Below are 18,054 nucleotides of genomic sequence, written 5' to 3' on the forward strand. Positions count from 1 at the left end.
CTCCCTTTACATACTTTTGCATGAGAGATCATTAAACCTCTCTAAGCATGTATGTCTTTAGGGCTCTCTTCAGATGCTCTTCTCATCTCCTTCCTCCCTCTCTTTCTGTCTCCCATCCATCCCTTTCTGCTAGCTTCCCCACCCCATGTCTCCCTCTTTCCATTTTGAGATAAGGTCTTACTGTGTAGCCCTGACTGGCCTGGGACTCACTTTGTATACCAGGATGGCCTTAAATTCACAGAGTTCATTTGCCTCTGTATCCAAAGTGCCTCCGGAGACAAGTATCACCACTCTTGACATGCTGTTTTTCTCTTAAATATATGGTTTAGTGTAGAAAGCCAAGAAACTTGATATAATTTGGGAGCTGACACTTACCTAACCTTTGCACTGAGCAAACTATCTAACTTTGAAGAGCCTGTTTCTTCATCTGCTGAGTGATAGTACTGTCCCGAGAGGCTTGCATGAGACTGCCACCAAAGTGCTTAGCCTGAAGTGGTCCCTTTATCTGAAATTAGTCTCAGCACCCTGCCCCAGGAGAGGAATGATAACAGTTGGAATTGGTCTCCTAGACATACCCATGTCCTACTGCTACTAGGATCCAGCATGCAATATATCTCTACGTGCATACCTGTTATAATGTGGCCATCTCTTTGTTTAAACTCTGTAAAGGCTGTAAACCTCTTTGTGGCCCAAAGAACAGCATCATCTTCAAGATCTTCAAGTTTCTCTTCCTGTCCTTTTCTTTTTTTTTTCTTTTTTTTCTTTTCTTTTTTTTAAAGACAAGGTTTCTCTGTAGCTTTTGGTTCCTGTCCTGGAACTAGCTCTTGTAGACCAGGCTGTCCTCGAACTCACAGAGATCTGCCTGCCTCTGCCTCCTGAGTGCTGGGCTTAAAGGCATGTGCCACCCCTGCCTGGCTCCTGCCCTTCTCTTTCTCATCATCAGTCCTCACAAAAGTCGCACCAATAGTTACCACCTCAATGTCTTGACTATCAGTTCAGCTGTTAAAGAAATTATTGCCAAAAATCACCTAGGACCTGCTTTTACCAAATTTAGTCCTTCTGTGCATCGTAGTGTAAGCCTGTAATTCCAGCATGTGGGAGATGGAGGATGAAATTCAAAGCCATCCTCAACTACAATCCAAGTTCAAGGCCAACCTGAGCTACATGAAACTCACTCAAAGAAAGGAAGGAAGGAAGAAAAGAAAAGAAAGACTCTAAAACTTAGTCCCCATTATGGTTAACTTCTGTATAGCTTTGGGTCCTTAAGTCTCTTTCCTCCAGCTTCCTGTTAACATAGTGAGTGCACTGTTGTCTTCTCTGCTAGACAGGGAAAAACCTCTCCCAGCTTTTTCTTTTAAGTTCCACTATCCTTTCTATTGTTTTTAAGTCTAGCAAGCTGAATTAGTATTTAACAGAAATTTTTGGTTGACTTCACTGATGGTAGCAAGTAGAACATCATCTCAAATTTTGCCATGAGCTTTTACCCCTGCTATCCAATTTATTTTCTTTTTTTGTTTGTTTGTTGGTTGGTTTGTTGGTTTTTTTTTTTTTTTTTTTTCTTTTGAGACAAGGTTTCTCAGCGTAACAGCTCTAACTGTCCTGGAACTTGCTCTGTAGACCAGGCTGGCCTCAAACTCATAGAGATCCACCTGCCTCTGCCTCTCAATTGCTGGGATTAAAGACATGCGCCATCTCTGCCCCAGTCTAATTTCTTATCATTTTCTGTACATTCCCCCCTCCTTTCCTAAGTCCCATTGCTGCTGCTACCCTAGTTAAGGGATTTAGGAACCATAAGAACTAGGGCCTTGCCTTGTATGGATCCAGAGGATGCCACTGACTTTATAAACTGTAAATGGCTCCTCTTGGACTTACATAGTACTCAGTCTGGCCACCAGGCTCCAGCCACACCATGAGCTCAGTTCTTTTCCCATAGAGCCATTTCCCTGCTCAGAAATCATCAGTGCCTTTGCTTGGCTAGTGAAATAAAGCTTAATTCCTTCTAATGACATTTTAGGCTTCCAGTCTTCTCCCAGTGTGTTTTTTCTACTTTGTTTCCCATTAACACACTCTCTGTGAGCCATTATTAGCTATTAGACATTGGGCAAAGAGGTTGATTTCTCTGAGCCTGTTTCTGAATCTGTAAAATGAACTCAACACAGAAGCTGCCCCATAGTTAGTTGCTAGATTTCCTCAGGATGAGCAACAGCGTGTATAAAGTGCCTGTTGGGGCGTTAGGCTCCTGACCAGATAGTGTTGTAACCTTCCTCTCTCCTCGCTGCCCTTCCCACTTTTAGATATTTATTGAGTCTGTCTCTCCATCCAAATGACTCTTTCTGCTCTACATTTCCTGTTAGCTACTGAAATTCTATTTTCCTTGCGTTTCCCAATGAAACTCCTTCTCCCCAGTGAAGCCTTCCCTGATCTCCCCCAGGAGGAATTCGCCTATCTCTCTGCTATAGGTTTCCTGCCGTGTTGATTTATACTTCATTTGTGGTACTGTTATCATGTCTCATATTACAGTTATTTGTGGCCATTTTCCTCCACCGTACTATGAATCTTAGAAATCAGGGACGACGTTCTCAGCTCAGTTTAGCAAGTAGTATTGTACCTTGATTCTCCTGATGGCTAAGATGAAAAAAAAAGTGGGGGGAGGTTTCAGGGCAGACCATACAGTGGAGAAGCTACTATTTTGTTTGTTTGTTGTTTCAAGACAGGGTTTCTCAATATAGCCCTGGCTATCCTGGAACTCCTAGACTGTCCTCAAACTCAGGACACCTGAGAGCTAAGATTAAAGGTGTGTGCCACCACAGCCCTGGGAGAAGTTGTAAAACAAGTGACTTGGCTTGTGAGTGGGGTCTTTTAAAAGATCAAGTATTAAGTGGGTGTGGTGACACATGCCTTTAATCCCAGGACTCAGGGCAAAGGCAGGCGGGCAGATCAAAAGCCAGCTTGTTCTGCAAAGCAGATTCCAAGACAGCCAGAGCTACATAGAGAGGCTTTATCTCAAAAAATGAACAAACAGCCAGGCAGTGGTGGTACAAGCCTTTAATCCCAGCCCTCAGGAGGCAGAGACAGGAGGATTTCTGCAGAGACAGGCGGATTTCTGTGAGTTTGAGGCCAGCCTGGTTTGTAGAGCTAGTTCTAGAACAAGCTTCAAAAAGCTGCAGAGAGCTGGGTGATGGTGGCTCACGCCTTTAATCCCAGCACTCGGGGGAGGCAGAGGCAGGCGGATCTCTGTGAGTTCGAGGCCAGCCTGGTCTACAAGAACAAGTTCCAGGACAGAAACCAAAAAAAGCTACAGAGAAACCCTGTCTCAAAAAAAAAAAAAATCAGCTGCAGAGAAATCCTGTCTTGAAACCTTCCTCCCACCAAAAAAAAAAAAAAAAAAAAAATTAACAAACAAAAAAGATCAAGTACAGGACTGATAAGATGGCTTAGCAGGTAAAGGCATTTTGCCACCAAGCATGATAATCTGAGTTCAGTTTCCAGCACCCATATGGTAGAGGAAGAGAGCTGACTCCTGAAAGTTGTCCTCTGACTTTTATATACATGCTATAACACATGTATGTAACTACTTACTCCAACACACATAATAAGTAAATAAACAAGCAAATAAATAAATAGAAAATTGTTTTGGGATGATCAGGTACAAATAAGCCAGGGTAATACTTGATGTATTGATGCTCAAGAGGCTTAGGCAGGAAGATTACAAATTAAATGTCAGATGCTGGACTGTACAATAAGCCTGATGTATGTGGGTTGGACTACATAGTGAGACCCTCCTGAAAGGGAGAAAGATGCTGTGAGAACATGTGCTGTAGTGGCTCCATCTTTGGCCAGAGTACACTGTCCAGTTTGGCCATGCAAGCAATAAGCAGTCCTAATAATTGGAGGTCTAGTGTAGACCTAACTTCCAGAGCCACTGATCGTGTCCCCCAGTTCTGTTCAGAGGAGGTTGCTTTGGCCCCTTTAAGAACAGGCCCCACATGCACTGCTGCTGGCGGCCCTGCCTCCTGTCAGCCTCCTTCCTCCAGCCCCATAGCCACAGGAGGATTTCTCAGCAGAGGAAAAATTCCCCCTTTTACCTCCCCCTTCTCTTTAATGCCCGGGGCCCTTCACTTCCATAATTCTTCATTTTCCAGCCTTGAACGTAAGCCAGACACATCTGTCTGGCCATATGCGTGAACCCTGGAGTCTGTGCCGAGGTAGCTGTAAAACAGGGCCGGTGAAGGCCCTTCTGGGAGAGCACACACATGTGTGTGCCCTCAGGCCATTGGCTTCCTGCCCAGAACCACGGGGCCTCAGTGCTCAAACCCGTGTTAACCTTCTCTATTTTTCCTCTTTTTGTTTAATTTAAGGGGGAAAATCCCAAGGAAAAGGTATAAATTGTCCTGGGAGTAGGGGAGAGGCTCCTAGCTAGAGAGACCATTATTGTTGGCAGGTACCTGGGTCACACTAATACAATAAGGAAGAAAGGAGCATCCAGTGAATTAAGATCGGAGAGATGGGCTGTAAATTACACTGCTCTGAACTCCATCAGTCTCCAGGGTGTTAACCGAGAGGTGTAAGGCAAGTCCCCAGCTCCCAGCGCCTTTTACAGATGCAGCAAAACAGGAACCACACATGTTTGGGGAAGGGGATATGAAGATGGGGTTGAACAAAAGCCCCCTTGCCCCAGGATGGCTATAAAGTCCAAGTGTGATCTGGAGCTGTAGCCACACCTCCACTTCCCTGCTCCCACATAGGCCCTTGGGCCTCAAGATCATCTGTGGAGATGGGGGAGGTGAGGCCTGGCCTCCTTCTGCAGCCTGTCCCTCCCTGCTTCCGGCACTGCAAAGGAGCTGGTGAGTGGGGCCGACTAGAGGTCAGAAAAGGGGTGTGGGGAGCTCTCAGGGCCTGTGCAGCTGGAGCTACAGAGCCCAGGCAGGCCCTAGAGGTAAGGGGTGCCAAGTCCACCCACCCAGGGCTTTAAGACCACACGCTCTGACTTAGCCCAGGCTTTACCTTGTTCCCTATGATGGTGCTTCCCTACTGGTCCTGTCTACCTCACTGCTTTTTGCCTGTTTTTTGTTTTGTTTTGTTTTGTTTTGTTTTGTACTGCCCTTCTTGGGAGATGTCTAGAGTCCTTAGCAAGGTACATGGTTAGTATGGGAAGTTGGTCAGAAAGGTTTCATTCCTAACCAGGCACTCAGGGCCAAGCAGTCACTGAAAATTCTTCTCCAGGCATGAGGCATGGCCTCTTGGCACCTCATACGATCCTGGCCCTGTGAATCTCCTACCTCCTCCCCTGATTCCATGAGGCTCTTCTGTGATTTGTGCTGCGGTTGGGCGGGGTCAGGTTTCCTGAGCAGTTGCAAACATCCCACCTGAAACATAACAGGCTCTTCCTCTGGCCACAGCTATTGTTTCCCTCTGCATTATGGCCACAGTCTTGCTCTGTAGCCAGCAATGACATGTGTTCTGAAAATAGCTTCACTTGCCTGTCCCCTTCCCGCCCACCCACCCTCCTGAAGATGCAGTCACTCCTTTGTGGTAGCCCCAGGAGTTTCACTCTAAATATAGCCACAGTCCATTCACACTGCCACCCAGCCAGAGGGGGGGCACCGTGGAACAATGGGGTATGCACAGAGCACCCACACACACACACACACACACACCTGTATGGAAGCTAGCGGAAAGCAGACACTCAGCCCTGGCTCCTAGCTGTCGGAGGCAGTATGGGAGCCAGTACACTACCAGTCCAGGGGCACGTTCACCGCTGAGCAGGAAAGCACATCAGTCTGCAGAACTTGGGTACCTCCTAGGCCTACTTCAGCCTCTGCCTAACAAGGTGCTATACCACCAGATGGCTCCAGCTGCTGACAACTCATTGGCTCCTCAAAGCATCCCCAGAGTCCCAAAATGGTCAAGCCTTTGACTGAAACACCTTTAAACTGATGGTTGTAGCAAGCTCAAAAAAAGGAGAGTATATATTTCTTTGGCTTTTTCAGCATTATTTATTAAATATTAAAATTCAGGGTATAGAGCAGTGATTCAGCAGTTAAGAGCACTAACTGGTCTTCTAGAGGACATAGATTCCATTTCCAGCCAGTACCCACCTGACAGTTCACAACTGTTTGTAACTCTAGTTCCAGGGGATCTGACACCCCATTACGACCTTCTCAGGCACTATACACACACATGGTACACAGCCTATTCATGCAGGGTTTTCTGTAAAGTACTATTTAGAAGATGAGACTACGTGATTGAGTTCATTGAGCTCCTGTAATAATTAGGCCCTATGAGCCTTATGTTAAATCTTTTTTTTTTTTTTTTTTTTTTGGTTTTTCAAGACAGGGTTTCTCTGTAGCTTTGGTGCCCGTCCTGGAACTAGCTCGGGTAGACCAGGCTGGCCTCGAACACCCAGAGATCCGCCTGCCTCTGCCTCCCGAGTGCTGGGATTAAAGGCGTGCGCCACCACCGCCCGGCCTTATGTTAAATCTTGATGTCCCTGTAATCCCAGCTATTCAGAGGCTCAGGTGGGAAAATAACTTGAGCTCAAGATTTCAAAACCAACCTAAGCAACAGAGAGACCCTGTGTTTATTTATTTTGAAACAGGGTCCCTAGTCCTGTGTAGGCTAGAATTTCCTATGTAGATCAAGCTGGCCTTAAATTTGCATAGACCCACCTGCCTCTGCCTTTTGAGTGCTGAGATTAAAGGCGTGCACCACCACATTCTGCAGAGACCCTATCACTGGGTCTCGAGCAAATAAGTCATCATACTTTAAAAAAAAAAAAAAAAGCAACTACACTTTTTTTTTCTACTTGTATTTTGCTTTGAGTCTAGTCTCAAGCTCAGAACAGTCCTCATATACTCTTCCCCATTCCAAGTTCTGGATTATGAGCATGTCCACACCTGGTTTAAACATCTGTTTATCCTTGTGGTGCTTTTGGTCACACAGAAAAGGGATTCTAAGAACTTTTGGGGGAAAGTCTGTGCTTCAATGTATTATCTGCTCTCTTTGGTTTCTCACCACTCTTACTTTTTTCTTTTCCCTTTTTTTCATTTTACTCCAGGTAGTTTTGAAAAATAGGTAGTATTGTTAGACACAGTTGAATGTATTTGTAATTCCTACTACTCAGGAAGCTGAGGCAAGAGGATCATAAGGTTTAAGTAAACCTGAGCAATTAGTAAAGCCCTATCAAAAAATAAAGATTAGGGGGCTGGAGAGATGGCTCAGTGGTTAAGAGCATTGCCTGCTCTTCCAAAGGTCCTGAGTTCAATTCCCAGCAACCACATGGTGGCTTACAACCATCTCTAATGAGGTCTGGTGCCCTCTTCTGGCCTGCAGGCATACACGCAGACAGAATATTGTATACATAATAAATAAATAAATATTTAAAAAAAATAAAGATTATTCAACAATTAAGAGTACTGCTCAGTGGGGAGGGGATGGGGGTAGGGTGGTGGCACATGTCTGTAATCCCAGTACTCCGAGGAAGAGGCAGGCAGATCTCTGAGTTCTAGGTCAGCCTGATCTACAGAGCAAATTCCAGGACAGCCAGGGTACACAGAGAAACCCTATCTCAAGGGGAAGGCAATGGGGGCGGGGTGGGGGCATAGTGCTGCTCTTATAGAAGACCTGCATTTGGCTCCCAGCACCCTTATGGTACTTCACAACTGCCTTTAACTCCGATTCCAGAGATCCTGATACCTTCGTCTGGCCTCTTCAGGAACCTGCATACATGTGGTATACATAAACTCACGGCAGGCACACACATATGCACATACATTTTTTATTTTATTTTAAATTGACATCAGCATAATTTCTTCCTTTCCATTTATTCTGGACCTTTTTATAAATTTAACTTTTATGTGCATTGGTGTGAGAATGTCAGATCTGGAACTTGAGTTACAGACAGTTGTGAGCTGCCATGTAGGTGCTGGGAATTGAACCTGGGTCCTCTGGAAGGGCAGCCAAAACTGTTAACCGCTGAACCATCTCTCCAGCCCTGAACATACATTTTTTAAATGAACTTTTACTTTTAAAAATTAACAAATAATGCCAGGTGATGAGAGTGCCCAGCAGAAGTATCATTTTTCTTTTAAAAGACAAGGTCGGGTCGGGCAGTGGTGGCACACGCCTTTTATCCCAGCACTCGGGAGGCAGAGGCAGGCCAATCCCTGTGAGTTTGAGGCCAGCCTGGTCTACAAGAGCTAGCTCCAGGACAGCTAGGACTGTTACACAGGGAAACCCTGTCTCAAACAACCAAAAAAAAAAAAAAAAAAAAGACAAGGTCGGGGCTTCAGAGATCACTCACTAGGTAAAACACTTGCACTGCAAGCATAAGGACCTGGGCTAGAGTCTCCAGCACCCATGTAAAAAGCAGGACATGGCAGTGTGTGCCTGTAACACTAACATGGGGCAATGTCAGATCAGGTAGACCTCAGGAGTCTGCCAGCTAGCCAGCCTTCCTGAAATATCAAGTTTTCACTTCAGAGAGACCCTGTCTCCAGACAAAGTAGAAAACCATACAGAGGTGCTGGAGAGATGGCTCAGAGGTTAAGAGCACTGACTGCTCTTCCAGAGGTCCTGAGTTCAATTCCTAGCAACCACATGGTGGCTCACAGCCATCTATAATGAGATCTGGTGCCCTCTTCTGGCATGCAAGCATACATGGAAGGAATGTTGTATACATAATAAATAAATAAATAAATAAATAAATAAATCTTTAAAAAGAAAAAGAAAAAGAAAACCATACAGAAAGATACTTGAATGTCTTGCTGTGGGCTTTGTATACACGTATATATGGGCACAAGTATCCCTAAAGTCACATATATGCATCACATGTGTACATACATAGACCAAAAAGAGAGAGTCTCACTGTGCTGTTCATGCTGGTCTTGAACTCATGAATGGGTTCATGTGATTTCTTGACTAGGTCTCCCAGGTAGTTGGGACTACATACACATACCACTGTACCCAACTGGCTGTAATCTCACAAGAAAAATAAGTACTCCTGGGACTAGAAAGATGGCTCGGCAGTTTACGAGCATTTAACCCAAGTTCATTTCCCAGCAACCACAGGCTCACAACCACCTTTAACTCCAGCTCCAGAGGATCCAATACTTGTGGCCCCCATAAGCACCTGCATACATGCACACACACACTCAGTTGAAAACAATAAAAATAAGTTTTTAAAAGTAAATACTCCTGTGCCTCCCCTCCCTATTCCCAGTTACTGATATCTTTGATGGTCACTCAGATACACAGAATGTAAAAAAGAGAAGAGAGTTATACAAGAAGAGTAGAAATTGTCGTTGTTACTAATGTGTATCAGGCACTCTTATGTGCAAAGTGAATGTAGAAGTTTGCTGTGTTATAAAACCTCTCATTTCTGGTAATGACATTACTCTGAACACAGAGCTTACATGCTTTCATCACCCTTTGAAAGAAAGGAAGCAGCCATACTGTATAGATCTTAGTAGAAGGAAGACTTAGGAAAGAAAGCCTGTGCCTGTTCTGCCTTGCTTCTTGATCTGTTATGTACCTTCTATGACAACCAATTGTATTGGGGGGGGGGAGGGCGAGAAGAAGAGACGGAGGGAGGGAGGGGAGGAGACAGCCCTGGCTGTCCTAGAACTTACTCTGTAAATCAATCTGGCCTCGAACTCAGATATCTACCTGCTTCTGCCTCCTGAGCACTGGGATTAAAGGCATGGGCCACCACTACCCAGATGTTTGTTGTAATTTTGTGTCTCAATTGTCAGTGGGTTAGCATTATAAAATAATGCTCACTGTGTAGAAGAAACTTAACTTGTAAAAGAATGTAGCCCATCAGCTTCTTTAGCTGTTGCATATCGTGTCTGTCTCAACTGTCTTGTCAGTATGCTCCAGGAAGCTCCTATCCCTCAGAGATGGCTGAATTCTTAGTACTTTTCCCAAACTGAAGTTACTTTTCTCTTGCACACTTCATGCCAACATGGTCCTTCTTGCCATAAATCTGGTTTGGAGTATTTTTTTAATTTTTTAAAAGTCTTTTTTGGCTTGGTTATGCGTTTGCTTGTTTTTGTTTTTGGCAAGGTCTCCTGCCAAGGATGATCTTGAACTCCTGGTCTCCTGTCTGCTACCACACCCACTTTGGAGTGCCTACACTTTTCCTCAGGTTCCCAGTGCACTGTCTAAGAACCAGTGTGGCCCAAGCTGAGCTAAAGTTAGAGGGCTCCTGTGGAACTCTCTTTCCAGGTCAGCACATTTGACTCCAGGCCAGGCTGATCTGTCTGAATCTCAGCATTCCAGTTGCACCCCCCTCGCTCCCACCAGAGGCTTCTGCAGCTTTTTACTCATACAAACAAAAATAAATCTCACTACCGGCCTCTGAACTCCACAGCAGCGTGCTTCCCCCTTCTCCCTGAGCGTCCAATGGCTGTGAGTGGGGACTTGGCACTCTCCCCATCAACATCACTTTTTCACTCCCTGCGCATCCTGTGTCCTTCTCTCACCGTGCGACCCAGAGATCAGAATGGGACGTGACGGCCGGCACAGGCGCCGTGCACAGCTGCCAGGAATCTGACGGGTAAAATCTGGAAAAGTTGGGAGGGCAAATGCTAAACACATACAGCGCCACTCAGAAAGGACCGGAAACACAGACACCCATTGCAGAGAGCCTGACTCCTAAACCTTCTGAGTCTGCCATTCTTTTTATTGGTGCTGAACTAATCTTGTGACCCAGGTATGACTCCCCTCACCCACCAAGCCCACTGGTACCCTAGGAGAAGAGACAACAACCTTGTCTAATCTCCTGAGACTGCATGAGGGCATGTGGGGAACAGGAAGCAGTTGTGTAGTGACTCACTGGGCAGAGCCAGGTTAGGGGAAGTTGTCTGCAGGCGTCCCTGGGACCGGATGAGGGCAGCCCAGCTTTGACCACCACATGCAGCTTGGCCCTGACCCATTCCCAGGAAATCATCTGCTACCTCTCTGAGAGACTGTGGCAGTTTACCTTTCTAATCATGGACCAGAACTCCAGATACTCAAGGAAGTTAATGCTCCCTGAGCCTTATTCTAGGTTTTACATCTGTCCTGTAATCAAACACCAGGTAGATTCACTTTGCCCCTCCACCCAGCCTGCCTTGGCTGCCTGGCTATTGGCCTTCCTACTTACCACCAGCATACAGGTGGGATGGTCAAGGTCTTAGGAATCCATTGTTCATTCAGGGTGAAAAATGGCAGTCAGCGACTTCCTTAATGGAAGTCTAACCAAGGCTGCATATTATTTCTCAAATAGGAAAACAGAGATGTGGTGGTACTTCCTTAAGACTAAGACCTCTATCACTATAGGTGCTAGTGTGCTATCATTCATGAGCCATGTGGCAAAGCCTGTTATGTCCTCTCTCCCAGAAAGACAGAGCTCCAGGAAAAGCATTCTGGTAGAGTGACATGGAGAACCGAAGCCTGGGGAAAGGCTGTTCCTCTGTATGAAAAAGGACAATAGAGTATTTACTCAACCTAAGCAGAACCATTTTCTGTTCTTCTAAATGCCCAAGCCAAGATTAGTAAACTGTGTTACCGTCCTGATGGCAACTCTCTGGGGAGGTACAGTAACCCAAAACTCCTGGCAAGGTGGCTGACACTTTCCCCTTGTGAGGTGAGATCAATTGGAGGGTTTCAGCAGACTGGGTCTCTCAGCCACATTTCTCATGCTGCCATAGTCCCATGGCCTGTGTCTTCGCCAACTGTGGTGGCAGTGGCAGCAACAACTTACTCATAGGGAAAGGTCCCTGGTAGGTCACCGAAAAGCCACCCCCATCATGTGAAGGCATGCCCTTTCAGTTTTACTGTCACTGTTAGTGAAGCCTAGGCAGCCTTTTTGCTGACTGTTGGTGGCCAGGCCCAGCACCGTGGGCCCCATCTCAGTTGGCACGCACATATACTTCCTCTGCTCTGTTTCTGGGTCTGTGTCCTTGCAGTTGCTATGTTTCAGAAGACCATAAGAGGGAGTGAGGGAACTGGGACTTGCCAACTTGTTTTTCTGGATTCCCACTGGTACTGGCTAGCTCCCTACACAGAATCTGCCAGAGCAGATAGATCCAGCTGATCAGTTTGCTTCCTGACCATGGTCCCCAGAGGAAATAGCACAATAATGAATATATTCTGTAGTGACAGATATACCCTAAACTTATCCCAGCAGGCCACTGCCACTCATATAAGACTATCAGACTAGAGGACACTGGGCTTTGCAGATGTTCACAGAGATGTGAAAGGCTGTAGCACAGACAGTCCCTGGGTTGTGAGCTTCTAAGGATGAGGGTGGTTGGTACACAGACCTACTAGTGATGGAGAGGATTGTTGAGTCGTATGGGGTAGGACACTTCAGGTTGTTCTGTTGTTTGTTTGTTTTTATGGCATTTCAGTTTGCACTAGGATATAACAAAAAGTCCTGGTTTAAGTCAATTTAAAGGAAAAATGAAGTCAATGATGGTATTACTAGAACAGGAGTCTGACAAAGGGGTAAAAGTTGAGCAAAAAATGCTGGGGGTAGTGTGCCTTTAATCCTAGCAGAAGGCAAGGCCGAGGCAGGCAAATCTCTGTGTGTTCAAGGCCTATATATCAAGTTCTAGGACAGCCAGATCTACATAGAGAGAGACCTTATCTCAAAAAAGAAAAGAGAAAAGGTAGAGAGCAAAAAAGACCCACATTTAGAAAATACTGTGCAAGGCAAGGAAAGGTGGTAGCAGTTGTGATCTGTTGCTCTTTGGGTCGTAACTTCATCTTTATACCCCTGCTGCAGGAAATGATAAATAGCATTCTGCTAATAGCTGCTTTTTAAAAATTTTTATACTTTGTGTGCATGCGTCTGTTTGTGCGTGAGCACTGATACAATATGTATTTGGGTGTAATTTGTTGGAATTGGATCTCATCAACCCATATATCTTTTTTTTTTTTTTTTTTTTGGTTTTTCGAGACAGGGTTTCTCTGTGGTTTTGGAGCCTGTCCTGGAACTAGCTCTTGTAGACCAGGCTGGTCTCGAACTCACAGAGATCCGCCTGCCTCTGCCTCCCGAGTGCTGGGATTAAAGGCATGTGCCACTACTGCCCCATATATATTTTTCAAGGACAGGGTCTTACTCTGTAGCTCTAGCTGGTCTGAAACTCTCAAATATTTGTCTGCTTCTGCTTTCTGAGTGTTGGGGTTAAAGGTGTGTGCCACCACACTGGGCAATGTGTATCTACTTTTTGTTTTTTTTTTCCCAAGACAGGGTTTCTCTGTATAGCCCTGGCTGTCCTGGAACTTATTTTGTAGATAAGGCTAGCCTCAAACTCACAGAGAGCCGGGCGGTGGTGGCGCACGCCTTTAATCCCAGCACTCGGGAGGCAGAGGCAGGCGGATCTCTGTGAATTCGAGACCAGCCTGGTCTACAAGAGCTAGTTCCAGGACAGGCTCCAAAACCACAGAGAAACCCTGTCTCGAAAAACCAAAAAAAAAACCTCACAGAGATCCACCTATCTCTGCCTTCTGAGTGCTGGGATTAAAGATGTACACCACCACATTATCCCCTATCTCATTTTAAAATGGGATGGAGGGGGAGAAAGAAAGATGAATTCTGATATGGATATTCCTAAGTGTTAGATTGAGAAGTACCCTTGTGCGTGGTGCCTGTATAATAAATATGTGGAGCCCCTTTCCTAGCTGAGTTATTCACTCCCTTCTTATGTTCTTGATTTCTAGTCTTAAGATCCTTTCAGAAATTATTTTTTGATATCATCAGGCTTCTTTTTCAGTGATAGCCAAGGTTTAGTGGTACCTCATCCCTGGGCCATTTGGTCTGTGTTGATTTGACTGCATTACTTTGCTCAGCTCATGAGTCTGTCCCTCAGGCCTGAAGGGGTGGCTGTGCCTCTGGGAGGGGGAAGAGATGTGTGGGGGCAGGATGCTTACACACTGTTGAGTCAGGGCCCTGGCTCACCCGCCTGCTCACTCTCTTGCTCCCTCACATTCTGTGTCCCTGTAGGCTGTTTTGGAAGATCAGAGTCAGATGAGGCAGATGGAGCTGGAGATCAGACCCTTGTTCCTCGTACCAGATACCAACGGCTTCATTGACCACCTGGCCAGTCTGGCTCGACTGCTGGAGAGCAGGAAGTACATCCTGGTGGTGCCCCTCATTGGTGAGCTGGGCGGGAGGACAGAGAGACCCTGCACGTGCATAGCAGCCCCCTCTACACATGCCTGGAGCCAGGCAGGGTGACCTGGCTGTGCATGTGTAAGACAGGATTTGCAGGGAATGCATGGGACAAGAAAAATTGTTTAATAATCAGAGTAGTTCAAATTATTATGGCTGATCCATGGCTTAAACTGCTTGAGCAAATGGACTCCCGTGTCCCAGCAACCAGCGGCTACATGAGCCCAGCCCTTGTTTTTTCCTTATAAAGCTTGCAGTAAAACAGCAAAGCTGGTTCCCGTTATTGGTAAACACTCAGCCCTGGCAGATAACGGCAGTGCTGCTGGGTGGTCTGGCAGGGAGGCTGGGAGGATTTTGAAGTGGTTAGATGCCTTTGGTCTGATTGTCTTGTAGCTTTTCATGATCATTCTGTTGGTTCGAGGTAACATTCTTCTGGCCAATGTCACCCTAAGGCCAGCCTGACAGGAACCCTCCAGAGCACGACCTTTGGCTCACGCCTTTCAATTCCTACCACTTGGGGCATTGGTACTGGTGGAGACTAAGCATCTCAGGGTCCAGCATGCCTGCTTTTCCTAGTTGGAGTGCTCATTGGAGACTATTGGGTGCCTTTAGTTCTTGGAGCTTCATGGTGTGTCAGCCTTGGATTATGCTTTGGTCTCTGGATACTTGTCAAATGTAGCTGATGTTGCTACTATAGCTGGTGGCTGTACTGGGGGGACAAGGGTTGTGTAAGATGATTGCAAAGCCCAGGATTTTTAATGCCTCTCTTTCAGCAGCCATCTGAAGCAAGTTCGAGAGTCCTATTCTCTGGAAAAGGCACCAGACTGGCAGTCTGCCTGATAGGCCACCTCTGACATCTATGCCAAGATGTTCCATTGGGCCTTCCCTCCCAGTCCCAAGTGTCTTAGTGCCAGATGGGGGTGGAAACAAAGGGCAGGAAACATCCGCCCCTGCAGAGCCTGTAGAACCCTGGGGGGTTGTGGGAAACACGTTAGCACCACCTGAGAATGTTGGCACTGAAGCCGTCCTCCCTCCCTGTCTTCCTTCCCCTCCCCATGTGGCCTGGACAGAACCTCTTAAACCCAGGCCCTTAGCCCTAGGAGAAGGTTTGCTGTACTTCAGAAGAGCAGCTACTGTCATCAGGCAGAGCAACAGCACTACACATTGTCCTGAGCTTTCTGTTTGCCTCTCTGGGTACTGGGTAGACTGGCTTACAAGCTTTATCACAGTACTTTCCTCCCAGGAGGTTTTTAGTTAGGGAAAAGAAAGTAGATTGGTCACTTTTGCTAGATGGTCAGTAACTGATATTACCAAGAAAGTTCAGGGCTGGAGAGATGGCTCAGAGGTTAAGAGCATTGCGTGCTCTTCCAAAGGTCCTGAGTTCAATTCCCAGTAACCACATGGTGGCTCACAATTATCTGTAATGAGGTTTGATGCCCTCTTCTGGCCTGCAGGCATATACACAGACAGAATATTGTATACATAATAAATACATATTAAAAAATTAAATAAAAATGAAAACAAGAAAGTTCACTGTCATCTCAAGGTTGCCTCCCCAAACTGAGAAGGTACCACCTATAACTTCCTAGGCTAGCAGTCACTGACACTACCTGTTCCCCTACTATGTGCTTGTTCCTGAAAGTCAAAGCTGTGACCCTTTGCCCTAAAGAACTTAACTTTGTTAGAGAAATCCAGATTTGGTAGGAAAGGGGCAAACATAAGAAAACCTAGAGGATACATTCAGAGCAAAGTCAATGACCCTAAGGGTACTAGCAACTGACAGCTGTATTGAAGCCACCCAGGCCAGGCGCTTTGACCCTGTGTCATCTGGGCAGATCCCTGTATTCAGAGCTGTAAGGGGAGCTCCTGTTCACTCATCCTTTCCTTGGTGGACTCCTGCCTTAGGACCAGAGCAACAAAGGGTTAAGCTTACAGCCTTCCCTGCTTGTGTCTTGTGCTCTTTAACCTGCTCTGTGCTCTTTAGGTCTGACCCCAGCATTGAGAAGTCCCCGCCTGGTGCAGAAGCACAAACAAGCGTCCCCTTTGAAGCCTGTTTAGTTTGGAAGCAGGAAAGCAGATTTTGGGATAGAATACCAGTTTTTCCTGTTTGATGTTCTGTTTGCTGTACCATACCACCCATCCACCACTGCCACACATTGTGTGGACCTTGCAACTTCATGATGCTAAAAGCGTGTGTGTATGTGTGTGTTCCCATATGGGCCCTTTCCAGAAAATGTTTCTGAATACCCAGACAATGAGTGCCAGGCTCACCATGGAACAGCATGCTCATGCCGACTCCCCAAGCTATGAATCATTATACTAAGGAGAGGCCTCAGACCCCAAACTCTCCCCAAGCCCCCAAGGAGCGCATATTTCCCACTTGACCTCAGGCTTTTGGCTGGAATTTTGGAAAGAATCTTCACAGAAAATGAAGCCATGTCCCAGACACATAGACAAGCAGACAAGCACACACATACACGCACGTGCGAACACACACACACACACACACACACACACACACACACACGTAGTATCAAGGAGGTAATGTGCCAAGGTTATGGTTTTGTGAAATACCAGGGCCCTTGCAAGTAAGTCTGGCTGTCCTTCTTCCTTGGTGGCATCCCTGTACTTTGCTCCTACTGATGATAGGACTCCTCCCCCTTTTAGATGGCTGTGGTTCAGACCCAAGTAGCTGAGGACGGGCACCTCACTTACCATTTTGCTAATATGTTCTTAAGGTACCCTTTTAATTTAATCCTATAACTCTGGAATGCCAGCTCCAGAAAATCTTCTAAGTTCCTTCTGGGAGGAAGATGGGGCTCAGAGGAAGAAGCAGATAGGAGCTGAGGCTCAATAAAAGTCTTGGGCCCTTTCTTATCCCCACAAGGGCCTATCCTACTATAGTTTCATTGGAAAACTCCTGTGGAGAGGGGGCCTCTATTGTCTGTGAAGGCGCCTGGCAGAGAAGGTAGGCAGAGACCACAGGCGAAGGCAAGCATAATTGCTGATTGTAAACTCTGTTTTATCAGTGATCAATGAGCTCGATGGCCTTGCCAAAGGGCAGGAGACAGACCACCGGGCTGGGGGCTATGCCCGTGTGGTACAAGAAAAGGCCCGGAAATCCATCGAGTTCCTTGAACGGAGATTTGAGAGTCGGGACTCTTGCCTGCGGGCCTTGACTAGCCGTGGCAATGAACTTGAATCCATCGCCTTCCGCAGTGAGGACATCACTGGACAACTGGTGAGACACCACCACCACCACCCCCCGCCAGGGAAAGCCCATGGTCCACTATAAAAAGTGTTCCTGGCCCAGCGGTGGTGGCTCATGCCTTTAATCCCAGCACTTGGGAGGCAGAGGCAGGCAGATCTCTGTGAGTTCGAGGTCAGCCTGGTCTACAAGAGCTAGTTCCAGGACAGGAACCAAAACCACAGAGAAACCCTGTCTCGGGGGTGGGGGGAAAATGTTCTTGAAAGGAGGGAGTAAAAGAAAGGTTTTTGAGCCTGGGCAGCCGAGGGATAGGCAAGGCCCAGGAGGGAAAGAGTACCTTGTTCCCTGTATCACTGAGGACAGTTAAACTCAGCCAAGCAGAGCCAGAGCATTCCTGAATGAGCCTCCAGGACAACCCTGGAAGTACCTCTGCCTCTGCATGGCGCCCCCTCCTGCCCAGTGGTGATTTTCACACTGTTTTCTTCCAGGGTAACAACGATGACTTGATCCTCTCCTGCTGTCTGCACTACTGCAAAGACAAGGCTAAGGATTACATGCCCACTAGCAAAGGTACAGTCTGGCCTCTCCTTGGACCATCCATCCCTCTGTCCTACTTTATCCTACCCATCCATAGTTCGCAAGAAGAGTCCCTCTACTGACTTTGGCCTGCAAAGTCCATACAGGG

The 18,054-nt window shown here is 46.6% G+C and overlaps 1 protein-coding gene across 4 annotated transcripts in view; it reads left to right on the forward strand.

The window, feature by feature from the left end:
• Smg6 (SMG6 nonsense mediated mRNA decay factor) overlaps positions 1-18,054 on the forward strand; it is a 231,748-nt gene that overhangs the window by 209,178 nt on the left and 4,516 nt on the right. For all 4 annotated transcript variants that reach the window (XM_057774024.1, XM_057774026.1, XM_057774027.1 and 1 more), the window contains exons 16-18: positions 13,994-14,147; positions 17,191-17,402; positions 17,858-17,939. In XM_057774024.1, the coding sequence (XP_057630007.1) occupies positions 13,994-14,147; positions 17,191-17,402; positions 17,858-17,939 (448 nt within the window). The remainder of the gene's footprint in view (positions 1-13,993; positions 14,148-17,190; positions 17,403-17,857; positions 17,940-18,054) is intronic.

This window comes from Chionomys nivalis, chromosome 7, assembly GCF_950005125.1.
Source record: "Chionomys nivalis chromosome 7, mChiNiv1.1, whole genome shotgun sequence".
Classification (NCBI taxonomy): domain Eukaryota; kingdom Metazoa; phylum Chordata; class Mammalia; order Rodentia; family Cricetidae; genus Chionomys; species Chionomys nivalis.